Source organism: Salminus brasiliensis, chromosome 9, assembly GCF_030463535.1.
Source record: "Salminus brasiliensis chromosome 9, fSalBra1.hap2, whole genome shotgun sequence".
Lineage (NCBI taxonomy): Eukaryota > Metazoa > Chordata > Actinopteri > Characiformes > Bryconidae > Salminus > Salminus brasiliensis.
The window spans coordinates 33,008,675-33,029,431 of record NC_132886.1 but is presented as its reverse complement, the minus strand read 5'-3'; the positions used below and the strand labels follow the sequence as shown (position 1 = coordinate 33,029,431).

The 20,757-nt window shown below is 38.4% G+C and overlaps 1 protein-coding gene across 3 annotated transcripts in view; it reads right to left on the bottom strand.

Moving 5' to 3' along the window:
- The window catches only part of rasal2 (RAS protein activator like 2), a 45,202-nt gene that overhangs the window by 17,788 nt on the left and 6,657 nt on the right, over positions 1-20,757 (bottom strand). For all 3 annotated transcript variants that reach the window (XM_072688254.1, XM_072688255.1, XM_072688256.1), the window contains exons 2-6: positions 18,663-18,790; positions 16,942-17,068; positions 7,332-7,438; positions 3,297-3,409; positions 413-566 (exon numbers count right to left, since the gene is read on the bottom strand). In XM_072688254.1, coding sequence (XP_072544355.1) covers positions 413-566; positions 3,297-3,409; positions 7,332-7,438; positions 16,942-17,068; positions 18,663-18,790 — 629 coding nt within the window. The remainder of the gene's footprint in view (positions 1-412; positions 567-3,296; positions 3,410-7,331; positions 7,439-16,941; positions 17,069-18,662; positions 18,791-20,757) is intronic.

The following is a 20,757-nucleotide window of genomic DNA, read 5'->3' as shown; positions in this document are numbered from 1 at the left end:
GTCAAGCTTGGTAATTAGTTTCATTCTATAAAAGGTGTAGATCTGGTTGACAGACATACAGAGTTTTTAGTTAAATGAGATCTTGGTGCTGTTGTTTCACCACACTCACACATTCACTCACATAGAGGGGAACTGAACAATTCCTTTTTTTTTTCCCATTACTGTGTTTCCATAGTCTTGAATTTGAATGTCTGTCCCCTTGTCACTTTTAACATATAACAGTACATCATTTAGTGTTGCTACCCCACATGTCTATTTAGGATTATCAATAATATCATAACTCCATTATTTGAAGTAAGGAGAAGGATTGTGTAAACCTGATTTTTGTCCAAATCTTTGCTCAAAATTACTCATCATGGCTATATACATGGAAGAAGAGAGTAGCCTGGACAAGAACACATTAACGCTCTACCTCAAAGCAGAACTCCTGGCCTAGCACACTGCTGTGTAGAGGTTTGATGTAGACATCTTCCTCGATGCTGAGGTCTAGAGTCTCCACAGCACTGCCTATACTCAGCAAGGATTCATGGGAAGAGGACTCTTTCAATTTGGGCAGGCCTCGTGACCTACAACAAACAAACATATGTACAAATAACCATTACAAACCCTTTTAACTGAATCTAAATAGCAGAGTACACTGTATTATGCATTGATAATGGTTTCCCTCCCAAAATATAGGATGTTAGGTTGTTACATAAAAAGCAGAATGTAAACTATGTTTATTTAAATTGCTGTCTAGGTATTTATCAACCTAAAGGAGTGCAGCAGTTGAATGGGGGGTCATAAATGCAGGGAGGCAACCAAGGGAGACATTATGACAGACAGTATGACAAAGAGAGCGCTTTGACATGTGTATATAAACGACGTACCACTACAGCAATAATTTCCAGATATCTGCATGTGTCTGCCAAAGATATTACTGCCGGTCCACAGATGGAAAGTCATTAAACAGTCTGTGTCTACCCTGTCTGCTTCATTTGTAAAGACCCTTTGTAGTCTTCAGGACTACTTGGAGTGAGCCCCCAGTATAGATCGAAGTTTAGCTTATCCAGGATTTTTGACTGATTCTGTTTTTTGTTTTGTTTTTTGCAAGATTTTATAGAAATAGCACTTTACACAGCATTAAATTGTTACATCACATTAACAAAGGTGAGTAAAAAACATAGTCTTTGGTGGGTGCAATGACTGAGAACAGTTCCAGTAAGTAAGTGCAAGATGCAGTGTGTTTTTGTATAGGGTGGAGGTGTAATGAAACATCTTGTCTGATAAGACCAGTGAGACAGCTTTGTCACGGACTGGACTCATACATTGTAGTACTGGCTGTTTAGCCTCCTAATCGCTTGGGGGAGAAGCTGTCTCAGAACCAGCTGGTTCTGGTCTTCATGATTCTGTACCTTCTGCCACTGAGGAGCTGTGAAAACAGGCAGTGGGTTGGGTGAGTGGAGTGCTTAATAAAGTCTGGGTCTGATGACTCGTGTGTTAAACTATTCTGTTCTGAAGAAGGTGCTTCAGCCTTTTTTGGTGCTACAGGCTCACATCCATCATTTCCCCCTGTTTGACCATAGCCTTTGCCTCTGCCACTTTCTTCACTCCCTTCTTCTTCTATGTCTAGTAGCTCTTGCACAAGCAGATGATTGACATCATCCAAAGCCTCTGCATCCCCCATGCTACTGCGATAACTTGGATCAAAGATGGTGGCTCTTCTCAGGAGGTCTTGGGTTTTAGGTGGGCTGTATGTCTTACTCTGTACTGTGCATGTGTTCCTTTTTGATGTCAGGGTCACTGGGAAGTTTACCTTTAGGAAGTTCCAATAAAGGCTTTACTGACGACACAGTGACATATCTTGCCCAGAGAGAACATCCATAAAAGAAGTAATTTGCTTCATTGCTGCATTAATAGATTCACACAGACACATCCTGCCAGGCTGGATTAAACGTTTTTACGTTCATCCAATGCCAAGGCTGCTACAGCAGACTGAAGGGCTTCTTCTGCAAATAGTATGGTATACTAAGAGTATACATTTGGTCTCTTAACACTTTGATTGCAGAGTCCAGCCAGCAGTTATGTAATGTATGGTCAAGCTCATGTATGGGGTCACATCTGGTCTTGACCACATATCTGAAGTGGGTAAAAGTAAGTAAAATGAGATATCTTTTCTTCTTCAGAATGTCATTCACTTTGTGGTATATGAGATTTGTAAATGTGGACTGCAAGTTTAAAACCAAGTCTATCTGGACTTACTTTTCTACACTTTCCCACACCTGAGATTTGTAAATGTGGAATGCACGTTTAAAACCAAGTCTATCTGGACTTACTTTTCTACACTTTCTGCAGAAAAGCTGTGTGAAGCCTTGAGTAACAAGGCTTCACCTGTCACAATCCACTCTCTGTGTGTATAGGTGTTGATGCAATGGTCATTGCGTGCACTGCACTCTTTCCCTAAACAATATGTCGCTGTCTGCTCGCAGACTCTGCCTTGCTTCCAACAGAGAGCAGATGAGAAAACAGAACAACTTGACTGGCTGAAATACTGGCAACGTTAATGCTAACGTTAACTTGCTGTGAACAGGCATGATAATGTAATTACATCATGACAAGCCTAGTAGACACTTTTAGACTTTTGATGTGTAATTTTGTAAACAGAAATTAAAAGAAACCTCTAAAAACTAAACAAAAATTACATCAAGTAAGGTAATATTCTATTTCATCTTTAGCTCAAATATGATAGTATTTGAGTAAAGTATGCTTAATGGATACATGAGCCTATTAGACACATTTACCCTACTCTGTATTCCAAAACATTAAAAAATTAAGGAATTGTTAACTTAATTGAAAGAAATACCAATAATGTAGTTAAATGCAATAATTTATTAATACATCTGAATGTATAACAAATGAATCGAGTGCTCACAAGGGACAGCAAATACTTAAATTTAAAAGAAATAAAAATTGTGTGATGCTATGAAATATACCATATACTGTTAATATTCTATGAACTCTGCAGAATCTTTCTATACTGTCAGAGAGTTCATGGATTATGAAAGTTACTTTTCATACCAACAAATCTTCCTTGATGAAATTCCACATGAACTCACCACTGAATATAATACATAAAGTAAATAAGATAAACACACCACTAATGTCATCATAAGATGAAGCCTTTTCCAGTCTAGAGATGGAACCAGGAGTACCATTTTAAATATACTTTCAGCTAGGCTTAAAGGAAGCAGTTATTGATAGAAAAGGATAGATACAGTCATGTGAACTAATCACTTCACTTAGAAAAGAAGTCATACCTGTCGTTTTCAGTGGGCCGCAGTGAGGTAAGCCTGAAGCTTGAGTTTCTGTCCAGTTTGGTCTGGCTCTTTGTTCTTTTGATGGAACCTTTAAGTCGCTTGCTGAAAAAACCCTAAAAGTGGAGAAACAGACACAAATACCAGACGTGACCCTATCAGAACAGTCTACTGCAGTAAAACAATGACAGAAACAGTGTTTGTGAGCAATAGCCTTACAAATAGTCTTAAATTATTCAAACCCTACTGCAAAATTGTTTATTAACAAAATGACAAACATAAGTGCTTTCAATAAACTTTCAATTACCACTGCAGTTTCAGAATTATTCATGACAAGAGTCTTTAGTACTTAGTAAAGCACCTCTTTCGCGAGCACTTGTTAAGATCCCCTGCAAAGGTGATGCATACCCATACACCTGTTGGTGCTCCTCAGGAATAAGATAATTTCTCATGTGCAGTGGCCTCAAATTCACTAATATCCTTGGGTTTGCATGTTGCAAATGCCTTCTTAAAATTGCACTCTAGATTTTATATATTGTGACCGCCACTCCAGAATTCCAGGACGACTTCTAAAACCAAAGCTGTTGGTCACTGTACAATATAAAAATGTAAATCTCATCAGCGCTGTTCTTTAGTTTCACCTCAATACTTTTTCCTCAAGAACAAGGTGATGAACATAATGGCATAAAATAAAGAATATTTGGGCATGCTTCCTGCTTACCAATGCAAATGTCTCAATCAAGAATTAGAATGTCATTTTTCTAGAACATGTTGTACATGAACGAAACAAAAAAAGGCAAACAGACAACCTCCCCATTGCCCAAAGAAAACAGCATGCTTAAAACATTTTGACCTTGGACAAAGCACGTTAATGGACACTTTTTCATGTCATGCAAAATATCCTTCCCACAGGAAAAGTTTGGTTTTAAGAATAAGTGCTTTTTAAATTTATATTACTGTGCCTTTTTACTGCCAGGTAATTATAATTCAGGCAATGTGAAGTTGAGAATGGCATTAATAGAATATACACAGAAAACAAGCATGAACATGTAAAGCTCAAAGTTATCTGTTTATGAAAGGGGTCAACAAAGAGAGTTCAAAATCAAAGTCAGTCAGCTTTGTCAAAACTGTTATACAGTGGGGGAAAAAAGTATTTAGTCAGTCACCAATTGTGCAAGTTCTCCCACTTAAAAAAGAGAAAGGCCTGTAATTGACATCATAGGTAGACCTCAACTATGAGAGACAAAATAAGAAAAAAATTCTGAAAATCACATTGTCTGATTTTTAAAGAATTTACTTGTAAATAATGGTGGAAAATAAGTATTTGGTCACCTACAAACAAGCAAGATTTCTGGCTGTCACAGACCTGTAACAACTTCTTTAAGAGGCTTCTCTGTCCTCCACTCATTACCTGTATTAATGGCACCTGTTTGAACTCGTTAACAGTATAAAAGACACCTGCCCACAACCTCAAACAGTCACACTCAAAACTCCACTATGGTATCTGCAATAGGCAAGCAGCTTGGTGTGAAGAAATCTACTGTGGGAGCAATAATCAGAAAATGGGAGACCTACAAGACCACTGCTAATCTCGCTCGATCAGGGGCTCCACGCAAGATCTCAGTCCGTGGGGTCAAAATGATCACAAGAACGGTGAGCAAAAATCCCAGAACCACACGGGGGGACCTAGTGACGTAACACACTACGCCGCCAGGGACTCAGATCTTGCAGTGCCAGACGTGTTCCCCTGCTTAAGCCAGTACATATCCGGGCGCGTCTGAAGTTTGCTAGAGAGAATTTGGATGTTCCAGAAGAGTATTGGGAGAATGTCTTATGGTCAGATGAAACCAAAGTAGAACTGTTTGGTACAAACACAACTCGTTGTGTTCGGAGGAGAGTGAATGCTGAGTTGCATCCAAAGAACACCATACCAACTGTGAAGCATGGGGGTGGCAACATCATGATTTGGGGCTTTTTCTCTGCAAAGGGAAAAGGACGACTGGTCCATGTACATGAAAGCATGAATGGGGCCATGTATTGTGAGATTTTGAGTGCAAACCTCCTTCCATCAGCAAGGACATTGAAGATGAAACGTGGCTGGGTCTTTCAGCATGACAATGATCCCAAGCACACTGCCAGGGCAACAAAGGAGTGGCTTTGTAAGAGAAGTTTCAAGGTCCTGGAGTGGCCTAGCCAGTCTCCAGATCTCAACCCCATAAAAAACCTTTGGAGGGAGTTGAAAGTCCGTGTTGCCCGCCGACAGCCCCAAAACATCACTGCTCTAGAGGAGATCTGCATGGAGGAATGGGGCAACATACCAGCAACGGTGTGTGCCAACCTTGTGAAGACTTATAGAAAACGTTTGACCTCTGTCATTGCCAACAAAGGATATATAACAAAGTATTGAGATGAACTTTTGTTATTGACCAAACACTTATTTTCCTCCGTTATTTGCAAATAAATTCTTAAATATTTTCTGATTTTTTTTCTCATTTTGTCTCTCACAGTTGAGGTCTACCTATGATGTCAATTACAGGCCTCTCTCATCTTTGTGGGAGAACCTTTGGTGACTGACTAAATACTTTTTTCCCCACTGTATGTACAGTTGGAGAGTATCTTTTTATGGCAGTGGTGGCTCAACGGTTAAAGAAAAAGGTTATTGAGTTTAATACCCAGGCTCTGCAAGCTGCCACTTTAGGTCCCTTGAGCAAGTATGTGATCAGGATGTTAAAAAGGATGTAGAATTTAATGAAGCCGTTTTTTAATAGTTTTTTTTTTTTACTTAAATCTGGTAGCTACAACATGAAAAAAATATTTTTTAAGAAAAGTAATCAAACAGGTCTTATATTTAAAAATCTGATCACAAGTAATAATTGAACACATTTCAATCACTAGTTTTGTTTGAATTAATCACTTCTGTGCACACTGATGGGGCTACTCTTTGGTTACAGAAGTTTGTAATGGCCCTCCAGCAGGCCAATAAATAAAACAGGTCACCTGTAATATAATATGTATAATATGATAATATGTAATATTGGATGCATTTTATTAGAATATTTGTTTCATTTGTTTAATTTGGTTTTCCAAATCTACATTTAGACTACATTAGAGATGAAGTTTTTGTTCAAGTTTATGCAGAAATAACTTTCAAGCAACATGATGTGAGGACTGTTGTGCACATCAAATCCCAGGAGATCAGCAGACCAGCTCTGGCACCAACAGCCATGTAATAATGTGCTTGTGAGTGTAATGTAGGATTACTCTCGCAGTGCTTCATTGTACTGCACCCACACTAAATATTTAACTGGGGCAAGCTAAAAAGAAGTAAAAATAAACTAGAATCAACTGCACTCTGTTTGGTTTGGAACATTCAGCAAGAGAAAAACTTTCATTACACAGCAATGACAAAACACCATGATGTATCACTTACTAAGCTACCTTCACAAAGCCTGCAATAAAACTTTGTGTGATGCCCTTCTTGTCTGGCCAAAAATATCAAACTCATTCTAACATCACTCTCTCTTGTGCCCTGCTCCAAAGCCCTCTGCAGTCCCAGTGTTTTTGAAAAGCTTTTTTCATGATTAAAGAATTTGCACCAGCTAAATGCACCATTTCCTATGAGGGGTTTTATTTTAGTGGCAGTAGTGTTTCCTATCTTATACTCTAAAGTATGACCTCTAAATGTCTAGAAAAGCGGCAACGCTTCAAGGCAAAATCAGAACTGGCTGATACGGTAAAGACTGTAATGATTGGGGTTCAGTGGGTTAACTGAAGTGGGGTGTTTAAAATCAAGACTGTTTTATTTCAACATTAAAACATACAATATAGCTTCAATTATTTGTTTATGCTATGAAAAAAGTATTGTGTAGCATATTGTGTTGACAGAACTGTAAGGGAAGCAAAGAGAAAACAAGAGATAATGACTTAATTACATAGGTCAAACGATAATTTGAGTGTAGAAATAATCAATTAGTTCAGCTCCAGGCTCAGAGTGTCTGTGTGTAGTGCTGATAAGAGTGAGCTTAGCTGTTAACTCACTGGCACTTTGAAAGGTGAGGAGTTGTGTCCATCAATGGAGACATTCTTCTCCGTGCCGCCCAGGCCGGAGACGCTCCTTCGTCGAGGTGAGTGTTCAGCAGACACATCTGAGGAAAGTGAGAAAGATTAGACTATTAGATAGAGACTGAGACAGACAGACAGAGACAGATTTTTCATAACCTTTCAAAGCTTTATAACCATTTGTGTGTAGTTGCAGAGACAGCATATATTCTGTGTGTGTTTGATTAATTAAGGCATTACTAATTTTGGTCAAAATACACTGAACTCTTCAGGGTGGTAGATCTCCAGGACTAAGATTAAGCAGCCCTGGTGTAAACCATTTAAATGTGGCCTGCAGGATTTTCCCGGTAAAAAGACAAACAGAAACTTATAATGATAGCATTTTGTCAGACACTTCCCCTTAGGGTAAACAAGGCATGTATCCAAGGGAAATAAAGTCAGAGTTCCACTGCTCCAACGCCCACACCTGGGATAAGTCATGGGTTCGTGTTTATCTGCTCAGGAGAGTCCAATTTTATTGGCAGTATTTTCCCATAGGGACTAGACAAGCTGTGTGTGCGTGCATTTGCACATCTTAAAAGGTAAAGGTGCATGTATTTGTCACTGAACTATATACAACAAAACTTGTTGCACGCGCGCACGTGCGCACACACGCAGCAGTGGGTCCAGCCCAGGGGCAAAGAGGGTGAAGGGCCAGCTTGCCGAGCCTGGGTATCAAGCCACCACTGCCCCTGTAAATTGCACAAGGCGACAAGGGTGGAATCTTAAAATGGGATCTTGCTCATCAGGATGCAACTTAAAGTAGCTGAATGTATTCATTGGAAGGGGTGTCCACAAACATTGTGACAAGTCTTTAAATAAATTGTCTAAAACTATTGTTCTGAACCACTTGAATTGGCAGCATGCTATGTCTAGCCATCTGTTGTTTTTACGTTTGAAGAGCATGTTTTTGTGCTGGTACCTTGGCTAGTTTAGTCTTTTCAAAGCCAAACCACATCCACACAATAAAGATAATCACTTCTAGTAATTAAAAATAAATACATTGCGAGGATGATTCTCTGTATATTGCAGATTGTTTCAGTAGTTTAAGCTTCTGGTCATGTGTTTTAGACAGCTACGATAGAATTCTCAATGCTCTATCCAACCATATAAGCCAGTGAATGCGTGGTTGAGCATTTATTTACATTGTATTGTATGTATTGTATTTTACAACATTGACCTCTAAACTATATTTTAACGCTGCACCAGAAAATCTAAATGTGAAACTGGCCAAAAGAGGAAGCCAGATATAACTGGAAGACTGGTAAATAAGTGCTTATGGTTTGTGTCTCCAGGTCTGAAACCGTGAACAACAGAGCAAGTCTGCATGACAGTTGGGGCAAGAGAGGAGCCCAGTAGCACCAGAAGCACCAGATTGCCATTTGGCTTCATTTAATTAAAATGTTATTGTTTTATCTAGAAGTTAGGTTGGCGAACCATATGCTAACTCAGTCAACTGATTGCAAGACAAGCAATTACCTTTTCTGACAAGACCTCTACAACTCTACACTACATTTACAACCTTATAACACATTAAACAAGACAAAAACTTAACTAACAAATAACTAACACATGAAGTAGTTCCATATACATAATATATTTAAAGACAGAAAAAAGAGCAAAATACAAATACATTCTGTTACCAAAACATTAGTCTTAAGGGGCAAAAAGGAAGTGCTGTTAGCACCATTTAGGAGCTGCTTTGCAAAAAAGATGTCCAAGTAAACACACTCCTCGGCTTCAGAGACATTTGGTGCATCATTAATCCTCTCCATAATCGTCTGCAAAGAGAGACCTCCAATGTTACACAAACTTTATGTGCACGCTGCCATTAATAATCTGAAATGCAGTACGTTTCTAATTCATGCAGTTTTTCTAAATTATGAAGGAATGTTACTGGAGTGCATCTTGAATTAATGGCACTATTCTTGAGGCAATGCAATTGATGCAGACAAGAGGCCATCCAGAATAAGAATGTAGTAGAACACAACAGAAGTCTAATTAGATCAGAGACAGAATCAGAGTGAGTAGGTGAGCAAGCAAGAGAATGAGAGCGAGAAAGAAAAATACCTTTATCACAGCTGTTGCCCATCACCTGTTCAAAAACTCCACCAGGCCAACATTAAACTGGGCAGAGAGTGACCACTGCCCTTGTCCAATCAGCTCCAACAGTTTTTTTCTGTGTCCATTAAATTATTTTAGTGGAGATCCCACAAGGCTCTTACACAGCAGCGTCTTCACACAGCTTCTGCATTCAGTCCTGCTCCAATCCACCTGCTCTCTCACTCATTCATCTCTCATCAGTTGTAGTACCTTAAAGACAGTTATGCTCTCTCTTGCAGAGATTGTCCTCTCTGTGTCCCTCGCTCTGGCTGCAATCCTAGCTCCTACTTCATCAGCCTCTCTCTCTCTATCTCTTTTTTTTTTGGCCCACTTGGCGGAAGAGATTTTACCGCATTTATTCAATCAATTATGTAACCTTAGTCCCCTGTTCCTCTCAGCAGTATCACCAGCATTTCCTTTCCCGTCTCCCCTCAACCACTATACCCAACTCGCTCTCCCAATCTTTTTCTTGATGAGTCAGGCTCTCACTGCTGCAGCAACACACATACACATAGTCATACGTCAAATTACACTAAAAATAAATATACAAGGGTTTTTGTGAACAGTGAAGTTTGGCAGCAGAAGTTATGGTTAGGAAAAATGTTAATAAAATGTTATGATCACATCAGTTTACCAAGATTTTGGTCCACTGGTTTTTAATTTGCGGAAACAATAATGGAACTGGATTTGTAGATAGATGTAAAAAAAAACAAACAAACAAAAACAAACAAATAAAACAAAACAAAAAAAAACCCTCCTAAATCAGTTTTTATCTGTTCTTCAGGACAGCGTGACAAAACTTTTACTGAACTGAGCAGTACCCTAAAAAGTGGAGAGATTTATGTGATAGATGGACTTCAATGACATGAATTAAACAAAATGAGGCAAAAATAAATAAATAAATAAAATTATTTAAGTTTCAACCCTATAGCGGACAACACAACAAATATTACTAAAAGATAGTAAAAGGTGTTCCTATTGCATATAAGGGTTGAATGGATCACATCTAAACGTAGAACAAATAAGAGTCGTTATTCTATTGCTCAAGATAGAGAGAGAGAGAAGGGAGAGATTGATCAGCTATAATTAGGGGTGTAACTGTATGTGTATTCGATTGTCATGGTATGAGGGCAACGGTTCAGTGCATGCAGTGCCACTTAAAAGAAATAAATAAATAAATAAAATAAAATAAAATAACTATACACACAGTGTAGAGAAATGTGTAAGGGTTAATGAATGTAGGGCAGAACCAAAGTGCAAGTTAAGGGCTGATTGTATCACATCAGCTGTTAGCAACATGCCATGCTAGGGTTAGCCAAAGCTATAATTCTGTTTTTCTCTTAATAACAAAGAGTTCTATTTGTGGGTGAAATGTCCCTGATATAAATTGCAGTGATATTAATGCAAAGTACATCTGTATGTCAACACAATTTTACACTGTACTGCAAACTCAGCAAAGAGACAGTGAAAATGGCAATTCTCCACTGATTCCCTGCAAATCACATTTGAAAGTGCAAGTTAACATCTGGGATGTTACAGGAACCATTTGGGACACCACAGCAACCACGTAGCAACCACCTGGAACACTAGCAACTCCATGAACTACACCAAGAACTGTTGTAGTAGAAATGCAATTTTTGTTTTACTTGACGTTTTTACTGAGCTTGGTGAAACACTGAAAGTGCTTTAATATTATTACTGTTGTATTATTATCATTATTTTAAAAAAAATTTATCTCTACTTTGAAATCTTTGTTTTACCAGTCCTAATTTGTTGTTAAGTGTTATATTTGTTTTTTTTTTTATTTTTTATAAACCCTCCCTGAGGCTCGCGGCTATACTGTAAATGAGTGCCCTGTCCCTTTATTTAACCTAAGCATAAATAATGAATAATAATCTGTTTGGTAATACGAATAATATTTATAATTATGCATCTTTTTTATACCTATAGCAGAAGCAGATGGTCTCTGCCTTTTGGGTGTTGAAATGAAGGAAAAACTTGTCTCATGAAACACTTTGTAAATAATAAGTCGGGTAAGCACAAGTTAACGTAGTACTTTGGTTACGAAAGGTTTTTGGTTACGAAAGGCACTCGTTTATTAACTAACTAGCTAACATAGTTAATGACGTACGAAGCTTTTGGGAAACTTAGCTAACTCTGGTTAGTTTCGGTAAAACGACCTAATAAAACCCAAAAACCGCTAAATCGGAAATAGCAAGCACCGAGGCTGTTTGTCACTCACATACTTACCCATGAACTGCATATTAGTCCTGAAACTCCAACCGGCATTTACATGTCCCTGACCAAACGACATCAAAAGTCAAAAACACCCGTCTTTTCTGTCCCAGCTCGACGCGCAGGAATGTAGAAAAGCCTGTGTGCTCAAAAGCTAGTCAAACCCACTCGGCTTCACTTTTGTATGAGACCATTGTAAAAGCACAATAGAAGAGTTATACGGGCGCGAAACGCCAGGTCGACGCATGGCACCACGGTTAGTTGAAACTGTTGAAACGACCTAACAAGAAACTCGATGTTTGGGCTGCTGATTAAATACATACATGGATATTAACGCCTCGTTTTATATTACGACATATACCATATACAGCCAGGACATTAGGACCACCTGTCTAATATCGAGTAGGTCCCCCTTGTGCCGACACCACGGATCTTACCATTCGAGGCATGGACTCCGCAAGAACTCGAATCCTGCAATTTGACCACTGCATACCAGAAAAAAACAAGACATGTCTGCCGTTTTGGAGATGCTCTGACTCAGTCCTCCAGCCATCACAATTTGTCCACTGTGAAAGCGGCTCAGATCTTTATGCTTGCTCATTTTCCTTGCTTCCCTAAATCTTAACTTAGCAGCCGCTTGGTTTGTAAACTATATTAAACATTTACAACTTTTTTTATAGTTGTAAATGTAAATTTGAAAATGTAAAACTGCAGCTGCTCTTTACATGGAAAAAAAGAGAAAAGATTATTCATCTTTCATGTGAGCACTTGCTAAAAACAGCATTCAGTAAATAATAACTCATGTTTCTCAAATATGATCTCTGCCAAAGTAAATCAATAAAGACACACATGCACAGAATAAGTAAAATAATATGCAAGTCTCGTACACTAGACATACTGGTGGAAAGGTGGCTAATTATATAAAGGTTTTCTTTAATTAGTCTATCTTATGTGTTCATCTTTTGATGTCATCAAAGTTACATTTTAGAGGTACTGTTACAATAAACAGTAGGGATATCCCCATCCTAACCAATGGATTGGATTGAAATTAAGGTAGATCTGACCATTTATTAATGGATCAGGTATCATCTTATTTAATCCCGATCTAGTTCCAAGCCTTAGATTTGTTTTAGCAGTGCGCCTTCTGGCATCCTCTATGCACCCTTAACAGACAATTCTTAGCAGTATCGACAGTCTGCAGTGTCAAACTATTAAAGACTGCCATTTTACAGAGAAACATGAAAACTTAGTGCTATAAAGTCAAAGCAGAAGAACTACAGATATTACCCTGTGTCATCAGTTCATAGCATTTTACAGGCAGCATTGTGCCATGTTCCTGTTCCCTCTACCAATTGTTAGGGAGAAAAAAAAAACATTGGCAAAATGCAGTGGAGCAAACATTGGTGTTACTAAGCAGGAAAGATTTCTTTCTCTACTCCACCTGCACGGTGGAGTTTTTCTTGCCGTTGTACACAGCAGACTCACAAACGATCACATCTTTGATGTCATCGAAGTGACATCACTGCTCTAGAGGAGATCTGCATGGAGGAATGGGCCAAAATACCAGCTACAGTGTGTGCAAACCCGGTGAAGACTAACAGGAAACGTTTGATCTTTGTTATTGCCAACAAAGGTTATGTTACAAAGTATTGAGTTGAAATTTTGTTATTGACCAAATACTTATTTTCCACCATAATTTACAAATAAATTCTTTAAAAATCCTACAATGTGATTTCCTGGATTTTTTTATTCTGGATTATTTTTTATTTTGTTGCTAAGTGGTTGCTTTAATATCCCAAGAGGTATCCCAAACGGTGTTGATATCTTGGAAACTAAAAAATTGCTACAAACTGGATCAGTAATTACCTCTCTGATACACAACAATGTGTAGCCCTGGAACAAAGTAAATAAAAAATCTTAAATTACTAAAATGTGTCCCTCAAGGATAAATTCTTGGGCCAATTATATTGAATATCTTCAATAATGATGTAGTCACCTCCCTTGGAAACAATGCTGACAACACAATTCAGTACTGCACAGCTGAACACATTGGTACCATACTGAAAAAATATGGCCCTTGAAATGCCTAACAATCTGCCTGTTACGATCATAAACTAGCTTTAAATGTTAAGGAAAGTAAAATTATGCTGTTTTCTACATGTAACATTGTAACTTTTAAAATCACAACCCTAAAGAGATCTGATGTGGAAAGAGCTAGTAATCATAAGTACCATGACATCTGGTTAGACAACAAATAAACTTTTAGGCACAATATTAACAAGCTTGCAGGCAAAAATTACTTGGCTTTCTATTTTATATACCGTGTATTCTATGTGCGACTGCATGCATTGAACCAGAGAACACCCTACCAAGCTCTTGGACTACTGTTTGCAGGCTTTCTTGTATGTTAGCTTCAGACGATGGCCATGCAGGCAGAGTTGTGTGTGGAGTATGGTCTGAGCACTGACAGACTGACCTCCCACTTCTTCAACCTCTGCAGCAATGCTGGCAGCACATAGAAGTCTCATTTTCAAAGTCAACTTCTGGATAAGATGCTGAACACATGGAAAACCGCAGTATGAAGAGAATTGTACCTGAAGCAGCCCTGCTTCCTATTCATACCTGGAACCTTGCAACTCTAACAAATCAAATGTCACCAGGGATGGACAATGACACAATAGTGCACAATTTGGACATGTCCTAGCCCAATGACTGTTTCATCCATTTATCTCTAAAAAGTGTTGAAGCACTTTCTCTATTAAACCATGAGCTCAAAACTACACTGATATAAGAAAATAAAACATTCCTCTAGCCAGTTTAATAGGCACAATATTTATCCTGCACAAAAAAGTTAAATGTTATGTGCTAGCTAGCATTTTAACTTGTAATTAATCACAGCATATTGTTGTGATTAACGAGATTGAACGAACGAGAGCGAACTTTTTAATTGATTGACAAATATATATAACAAACACCTCTACTAAAATATTGCTCAGTTACTGACTACAAATAAGATGAATGCCTAAAAACGTTATTGATTTCTAGATGAAAAAAATCATCCCTGGCAACATGTTTTATGTCAAATGATAATGACATTCAATTAGGGCTTTCCAAGATGGCATTGGAGAGTGAGGCTGCATAAGAACTCTCCCAGTCAGGAGTATAACCCCACTAGCACATCAAGGGCACGTCACATGGCGAAAGAGGGAGATTATTACGAAGACAAGCGAATCAACTTTAATCAAGACAATGCATCAGATTCTGAGGAAAAGGTGAGAATATGGAGAGGTACGGACATTCCAAACGGCGTACCCAGGAAACTAAAGATTTTTGGGGAAGGAGATACTCAGATGAATGAGAGTGCAGCAGACTCGCAATGGATATGAGGAAAAGAGGATTTGAAACGGAGGTGACGTTGCATGTGAAGCCTAACGAGACTGACTGAAACGCTGAGAAGTATAGTAACAAAGTAGAAGTACTTCACTACTGTACTTAAGTACTAAAATGCTGAATCTGTACTTTGCTGGTGTATAATGTTTTCTCCTACTTCCACTTTTACTTCATTACATATGTTGGATGAGTTTAATACTTTTACTTCGTTATATTTTTTATGTGCTGCATTGTTACAATTGTAAAAATGGTACAAATTATTTCAATACCACATTACCACGTTATTAAGCCTTTCTTTTGGGCAACAGGGACTTTCAACTCCCTCCACAAATGTTCTATGGGGTTGAGGTGGCTGGGCCACTCCAGGACCTTGAAATGCTTTTTACAGAGCCACTCCTTCTTTGCCTGAGCGGTGTGTTTGGGATCACTGCCATGCTGGAAGACCCAGCCACATTCCATCTTCAATGCTCTTACTGATGGAAGGAGGTTTTGGCTTAAAATCTCACGGTACATGGTCCCTTCCCTTAACACGGATCAGTCGTCCTGTCCCCTTTGCAGAAAAACAGCCCCAAAGCATGATGTTTCCACCCCCATGCTTCACAGTAGGTATGGTGTTCTGGAATGCAACTCAGTTTTTACCAAAAGGTTCTATTTTGGTTTCATCTGACCACATGATATTCTCCCAATCCTCTTCTGGGTCATCCATATGCTTTCTGGCAAACTTCGGACGGGCCTGGCCATGTACTGTCTTAAGCAGGGGGACACGCCTGGCACTGCAGGATTAGTCCCTCTCGGCGTAGTGTTACACTGATGGTAGCCTTTACTTTGGTCCCAGCTCTTTGCAGGTCATTCATCAGGTCCCTCCGTGTAGTTCTGGGATTTTTGTTCACTGTTCTCATGATTGTTTTGACCCCACGAGATGAGATCTTGCATGGGGCCCCAAATTGAGGGAGAACTTGCACAATCAGTGGCTGACTAAATACTTGTTGCCCCACTGTACATGTACTTTGTCTTGTACATTCCTGTCCTTGTATTACAGTCAAAGGAATTGTGACAGTCCTTAAGTCAAAGCATTTAAAATAATGCTTAGACTGTGATATTTAAACTTTTGACTGCCTTCTGTAATAACTACATAACAATACTTGTATTTTTACTTAAGTACTTACTAGTAGTAAATTTTAGAATAAACTACTTGCAAAAAATGTTGAATATTTTAGTACCTAATATGGTGCTTAAAAGAACACTTCTACTTCTACTCAAGTCCGGGATCCTAGTACTTTATACAAGTCTGCTGTAACGTCACAACTGGAAAAATGCAGGTGGCTACCGACGATCCTGCCAGGAGCAGATCAACAAGTGTCTCCAGGGTCAAATGGACCACCAGACACCTAAGCGGTAGAAAGCGGAAGCCCGAGTAAAAAGGCTAATTTGTCCAACCGTGTCTAATATTGAGGTTTCTAAACATGAGAGATGGAGAAAATGTGCTCAGATGGAGAAAAATGTGCTCAGATGGAGAAAAATGTGCTCAGATGGAGAAAAATGTGCTCAGATGGCTGCTTAGAATCCACAGTAGAGCAGCCTGAAAGGGTAATGGAGAATAAAACCAATAACTCTGCCGAAACAGCCAAACACATTTGATGACTCCACTCAGTTCACAGAACAGTGTTTAGTACTGGAACTGGATCTGAAACAGTAGGCCAAAGGAGATCATTGCAATATACAACGTTTAAAACCATAGATACATAAATGTTATCTGTTCCCATACCAGTGACATTGTCAAACCCTGTTTGCTTATAACTTCATGCAGATAAATTTATCTTACCCAAAACGGAGGCTCCCTCTGCTGGATACTCAGAGAACTGTCCATCAGAAGGGACACTGACTGTTCTCCTCAGACTGCGGCTCTTGGAGCACACAGCTGTGGAGCTCTCGTGGACTTCCGTCGGCATCTGACAAAAGGTCAAGTAGAGGAGATCAATTCTGTCAGTTACTATGGCAACATTTCAGTCCAAGCCACAACTAGAAACGTGCAACTGAAGGAAATGCGGTATGGTTGCGTAGGTCAAATGGTTCCAATAAACTGCTGGGATGTTGCTAGCTTCTGTAGTGGTCTCTCGGGTGTTGCTGGCTGATTGAAGTTAAGGTGGAACTACAACACCTATGCAGTGTCAGTGTAAACTCAGGACTACCTTAAAGTTCCACTTTACACTTCAAGTGCAATTCCACTCTAAAAGCAGTTCTATCTATAAAAAAAACAAAAAAACAAAAATGCTGTGTGTGCAATCAAACATAACTTTTAACAGTTAGTGTGTTTATTGTGTGCGGTGTAGGGTGTGGTGTGTATGTACTTTATTTAGCTTAAATTCTGTGCCTCCTTAATTTTAATGCTATATTAATTGAAGTTCCAACTTACATTTAGAGCAGACGCTCTTATCCAGAATGACTTACAAAAGTGCTTTACTCAAGAACTACTTAAACTCAGTGCTCACATAAATGTAGTTCCAGCTTAATTTCAGTCTCAGTACTACCCTAAAATTCAGTGCTACTTAAGAGCAATTCTGCTTTAATAGTAGTTACACAATAAAAAAATAACTCTGTTCATTTATCAAAGACTTTCTTTGGAGTTCAAGATGGGCGACTGTGACATTCACTTCAGAACCTTCCTATATTTCTTCTAAAACCAAGCCTTGGTAGACCTGGTTTTTAAATAATTTGCAATGAGGGAAATTTTCGATTGCAACTTTTCACTTTCCCAAATTACCTGATAAGAAATGCAGCTCAAGGTATGCATCTCAAAAATGTAGTGCTACAATTAACATGCCAGTGTTAGGAACTGTCACAATTAATGCTAACAAATAAAAATGCATCCACAAAAATATCACTTTGTCACTGTCAGGACAAACAAACAAACAAAACACTAAGCCTATTTTTTCAAAAAGAATTTTTAAACTTCATGTACCTTTGACATAAAAAAAGCTATGATTGATGATTTGTTCCAACAATAACAAGGTTGTAGTGATGTCACTGCTGCTAATAAGAAAAGAATTATATTACATTTATATTAGTATCATTCTAGTATTAGTTACTAGTGGCACATGTAAATAATCACAGAATATTGTTGTGATTATAACAATTACCCTTTTTTTTTTTAAAGGATGGACAGCATTAATATACATAAACACACAGCCCAAAATATTGCTCAGTTATTGACTGCAAAAGAGATGAATGCCTAAAAACATTCTTGATTTCTAGATGAAAGAAAGCTGACCTGGCAACATGTTTTATGCAAGTCAAATTATCATGTGGCATCTACAATGATACTCATAACAAATCTGGGCCAGGGAAGATGTGGTAAAATCAAGGATAAAAAGGATAATAAAAGCATTATATTACTCTTTATATTGTTTTTAGTGATTTTGGCACACTATCACTTCATTTGGAAATAAATTGAGAACGTATGTATGTATGCATACTTATAGGAGAAGAAACGAGGAACAAAAATAGAACAGTGAGCAAAAAAGAAAACAAAAAAAAAACTCTGACCTCTTCCTCTTTGTTAAGCAGGATAAGTTGTCTGTCGGTTAGGATGCAATACTTCCTCTCCCAGACGCTGGGCTTGGAGAAAGGTGACAGGCCGCATGAGAAGCGGTGACTTGGTGGACCTTTCACATCTGCACACAAGAGACATAATAAATGCCTGCGAAACACTGCACAGAATCTGGATGGGTAGACTACCAGCTTGCTGAATCACTTTGCAGAGATATTACAGGGGTATTTTAGTAAGAGAAGTTCTTTAACATGAAGATTTACACCTCTTTATCAGACTCCGAGCCCCTCTCTCACATGCATATTGTGTAACAGAAAAAGACTAGTGTACCAAACACAAATACCAAGACACTTTGCACACTTTTCACTTTGCTTTCTTTCAGCAACCATCACAACTATTAGATATGTAGAATATATAATATTTTATATTTATTCTCTAATGACACTTTATTAAATTATACACCCAGGGCACCTGAAGTCCACCTTCACCCTGGGTTGTCAGTTCCACTATTCCCAAAGCTGTGATAAATCTTATCAATCTGATTTCAGTGGTTTCAGCAGTACAACCTGGCCCTAATACAAAGAAACACTGATTGAGCAGACAGTAGAGAAAATTGTGTAAGAAATGTAAATCCAGTAGAACCATTTAAGTAAAGAGTCCATTCTAATGACTAATTCAATTTGCTCGGGTGACAAAATTCAATCTCAAAGGCTTTGTTTTAATCTCATATACACTCCTAAAAACATGACTAACAAATTACCAAAAGGAGCTTCATCAGTCAGGAATAGCTTGATATAAGTGCAATAAAGGAACAGGAGCAGATCTTAGAGTCCCAAGTCAGGGATCAAAGTTAAAGTTACATGTGTCAGATGCCTGAAGTCACAGAGGAGTTCATGTAACATCAGAGCCACATCAATCTTTCAAGAGCAGCTCAACTATAATCATGGTGAGCAACAGTCAAAACAAGTGCCAAGTCCCACTCAGGAGAGTGGAACTACCATATATAGCCATATAGAGTTTTGTACCACTGTTCCTTCAGGTCAGACAGATTCCCATCTCAATGTAAGACTAAAGCATACTGGAGAAACTAAACATGTCCTTTGAATGAAAAACAAAAAGAATGTAAACAAGAAAGAAAGAGAAAAGAGAAGAAGAGATGAGAGAGAGAGAGGTGGAAGTGAGCCCAGGAACGTGAGCCACTGGTTGTGTGCATGTGTGAGAGATGCCAGCTCATGCAGAGGAAGGCCCTGTGCCAGAGCAGCATATGGATTTTATATGCTTTTTAGAGACATGTGAAACGATTACAGAAGCAACTCTTTTATATGGTGCCAAAACTCTCTCCTGGAATGATGTCCTGACACATTTAGTAATACAAACAAGACCACAAGGTAGAAAAATACCACTCAAATAATACAATACAATGACTTCTAAAGCTTCCTTTGAGTCCTAACAAAGCCAGGCTCTGTAACGGACACCACATAATTGGGTTTTGTCCATGGCAAATGAGATGACGTTACACAGATTCTAACTGACTGGAGAATATTAATTTTGGAATGCTTTTTTAATTAATTCATTTGACACAGTTTCTAATTTATGTTTCTAACATGGTTTTATAATCAGTATAAGGATTATAAGCAACATTTCTGTCACATTTGGCGGATTGTAAAAACAGAATTACTGCCAGGCACCTTTATGTAGATGTTCACAAATTATATATATATATATATATATATATATATATATATATATATATATATATATATAAAAAAAAACACACACACACACAACACACATTCACACACACATTCACACACACATGTGTCCTCTCTGGAATGGGGAGAGGCTCTGCCACCTGTTGTCTAGGATGGGGTTTCAAAAGGTGGTATGCTTCGCATGTTATTCACTTCCAAAACATCAAGAGCTTTCACAACCCCAGTCACATACGCTGCTCAGCAACCAAGCTTTTCCCAAGCCAAAAGAGCGAATCCAAAAGTATTCGCTCACCCATCCAAATAATTGAATTCAGGTGTTCCAATCAATTCCATGGCCACAGGTGTGGACCAAGCACCTAGGACTGCTTCTACAAACATA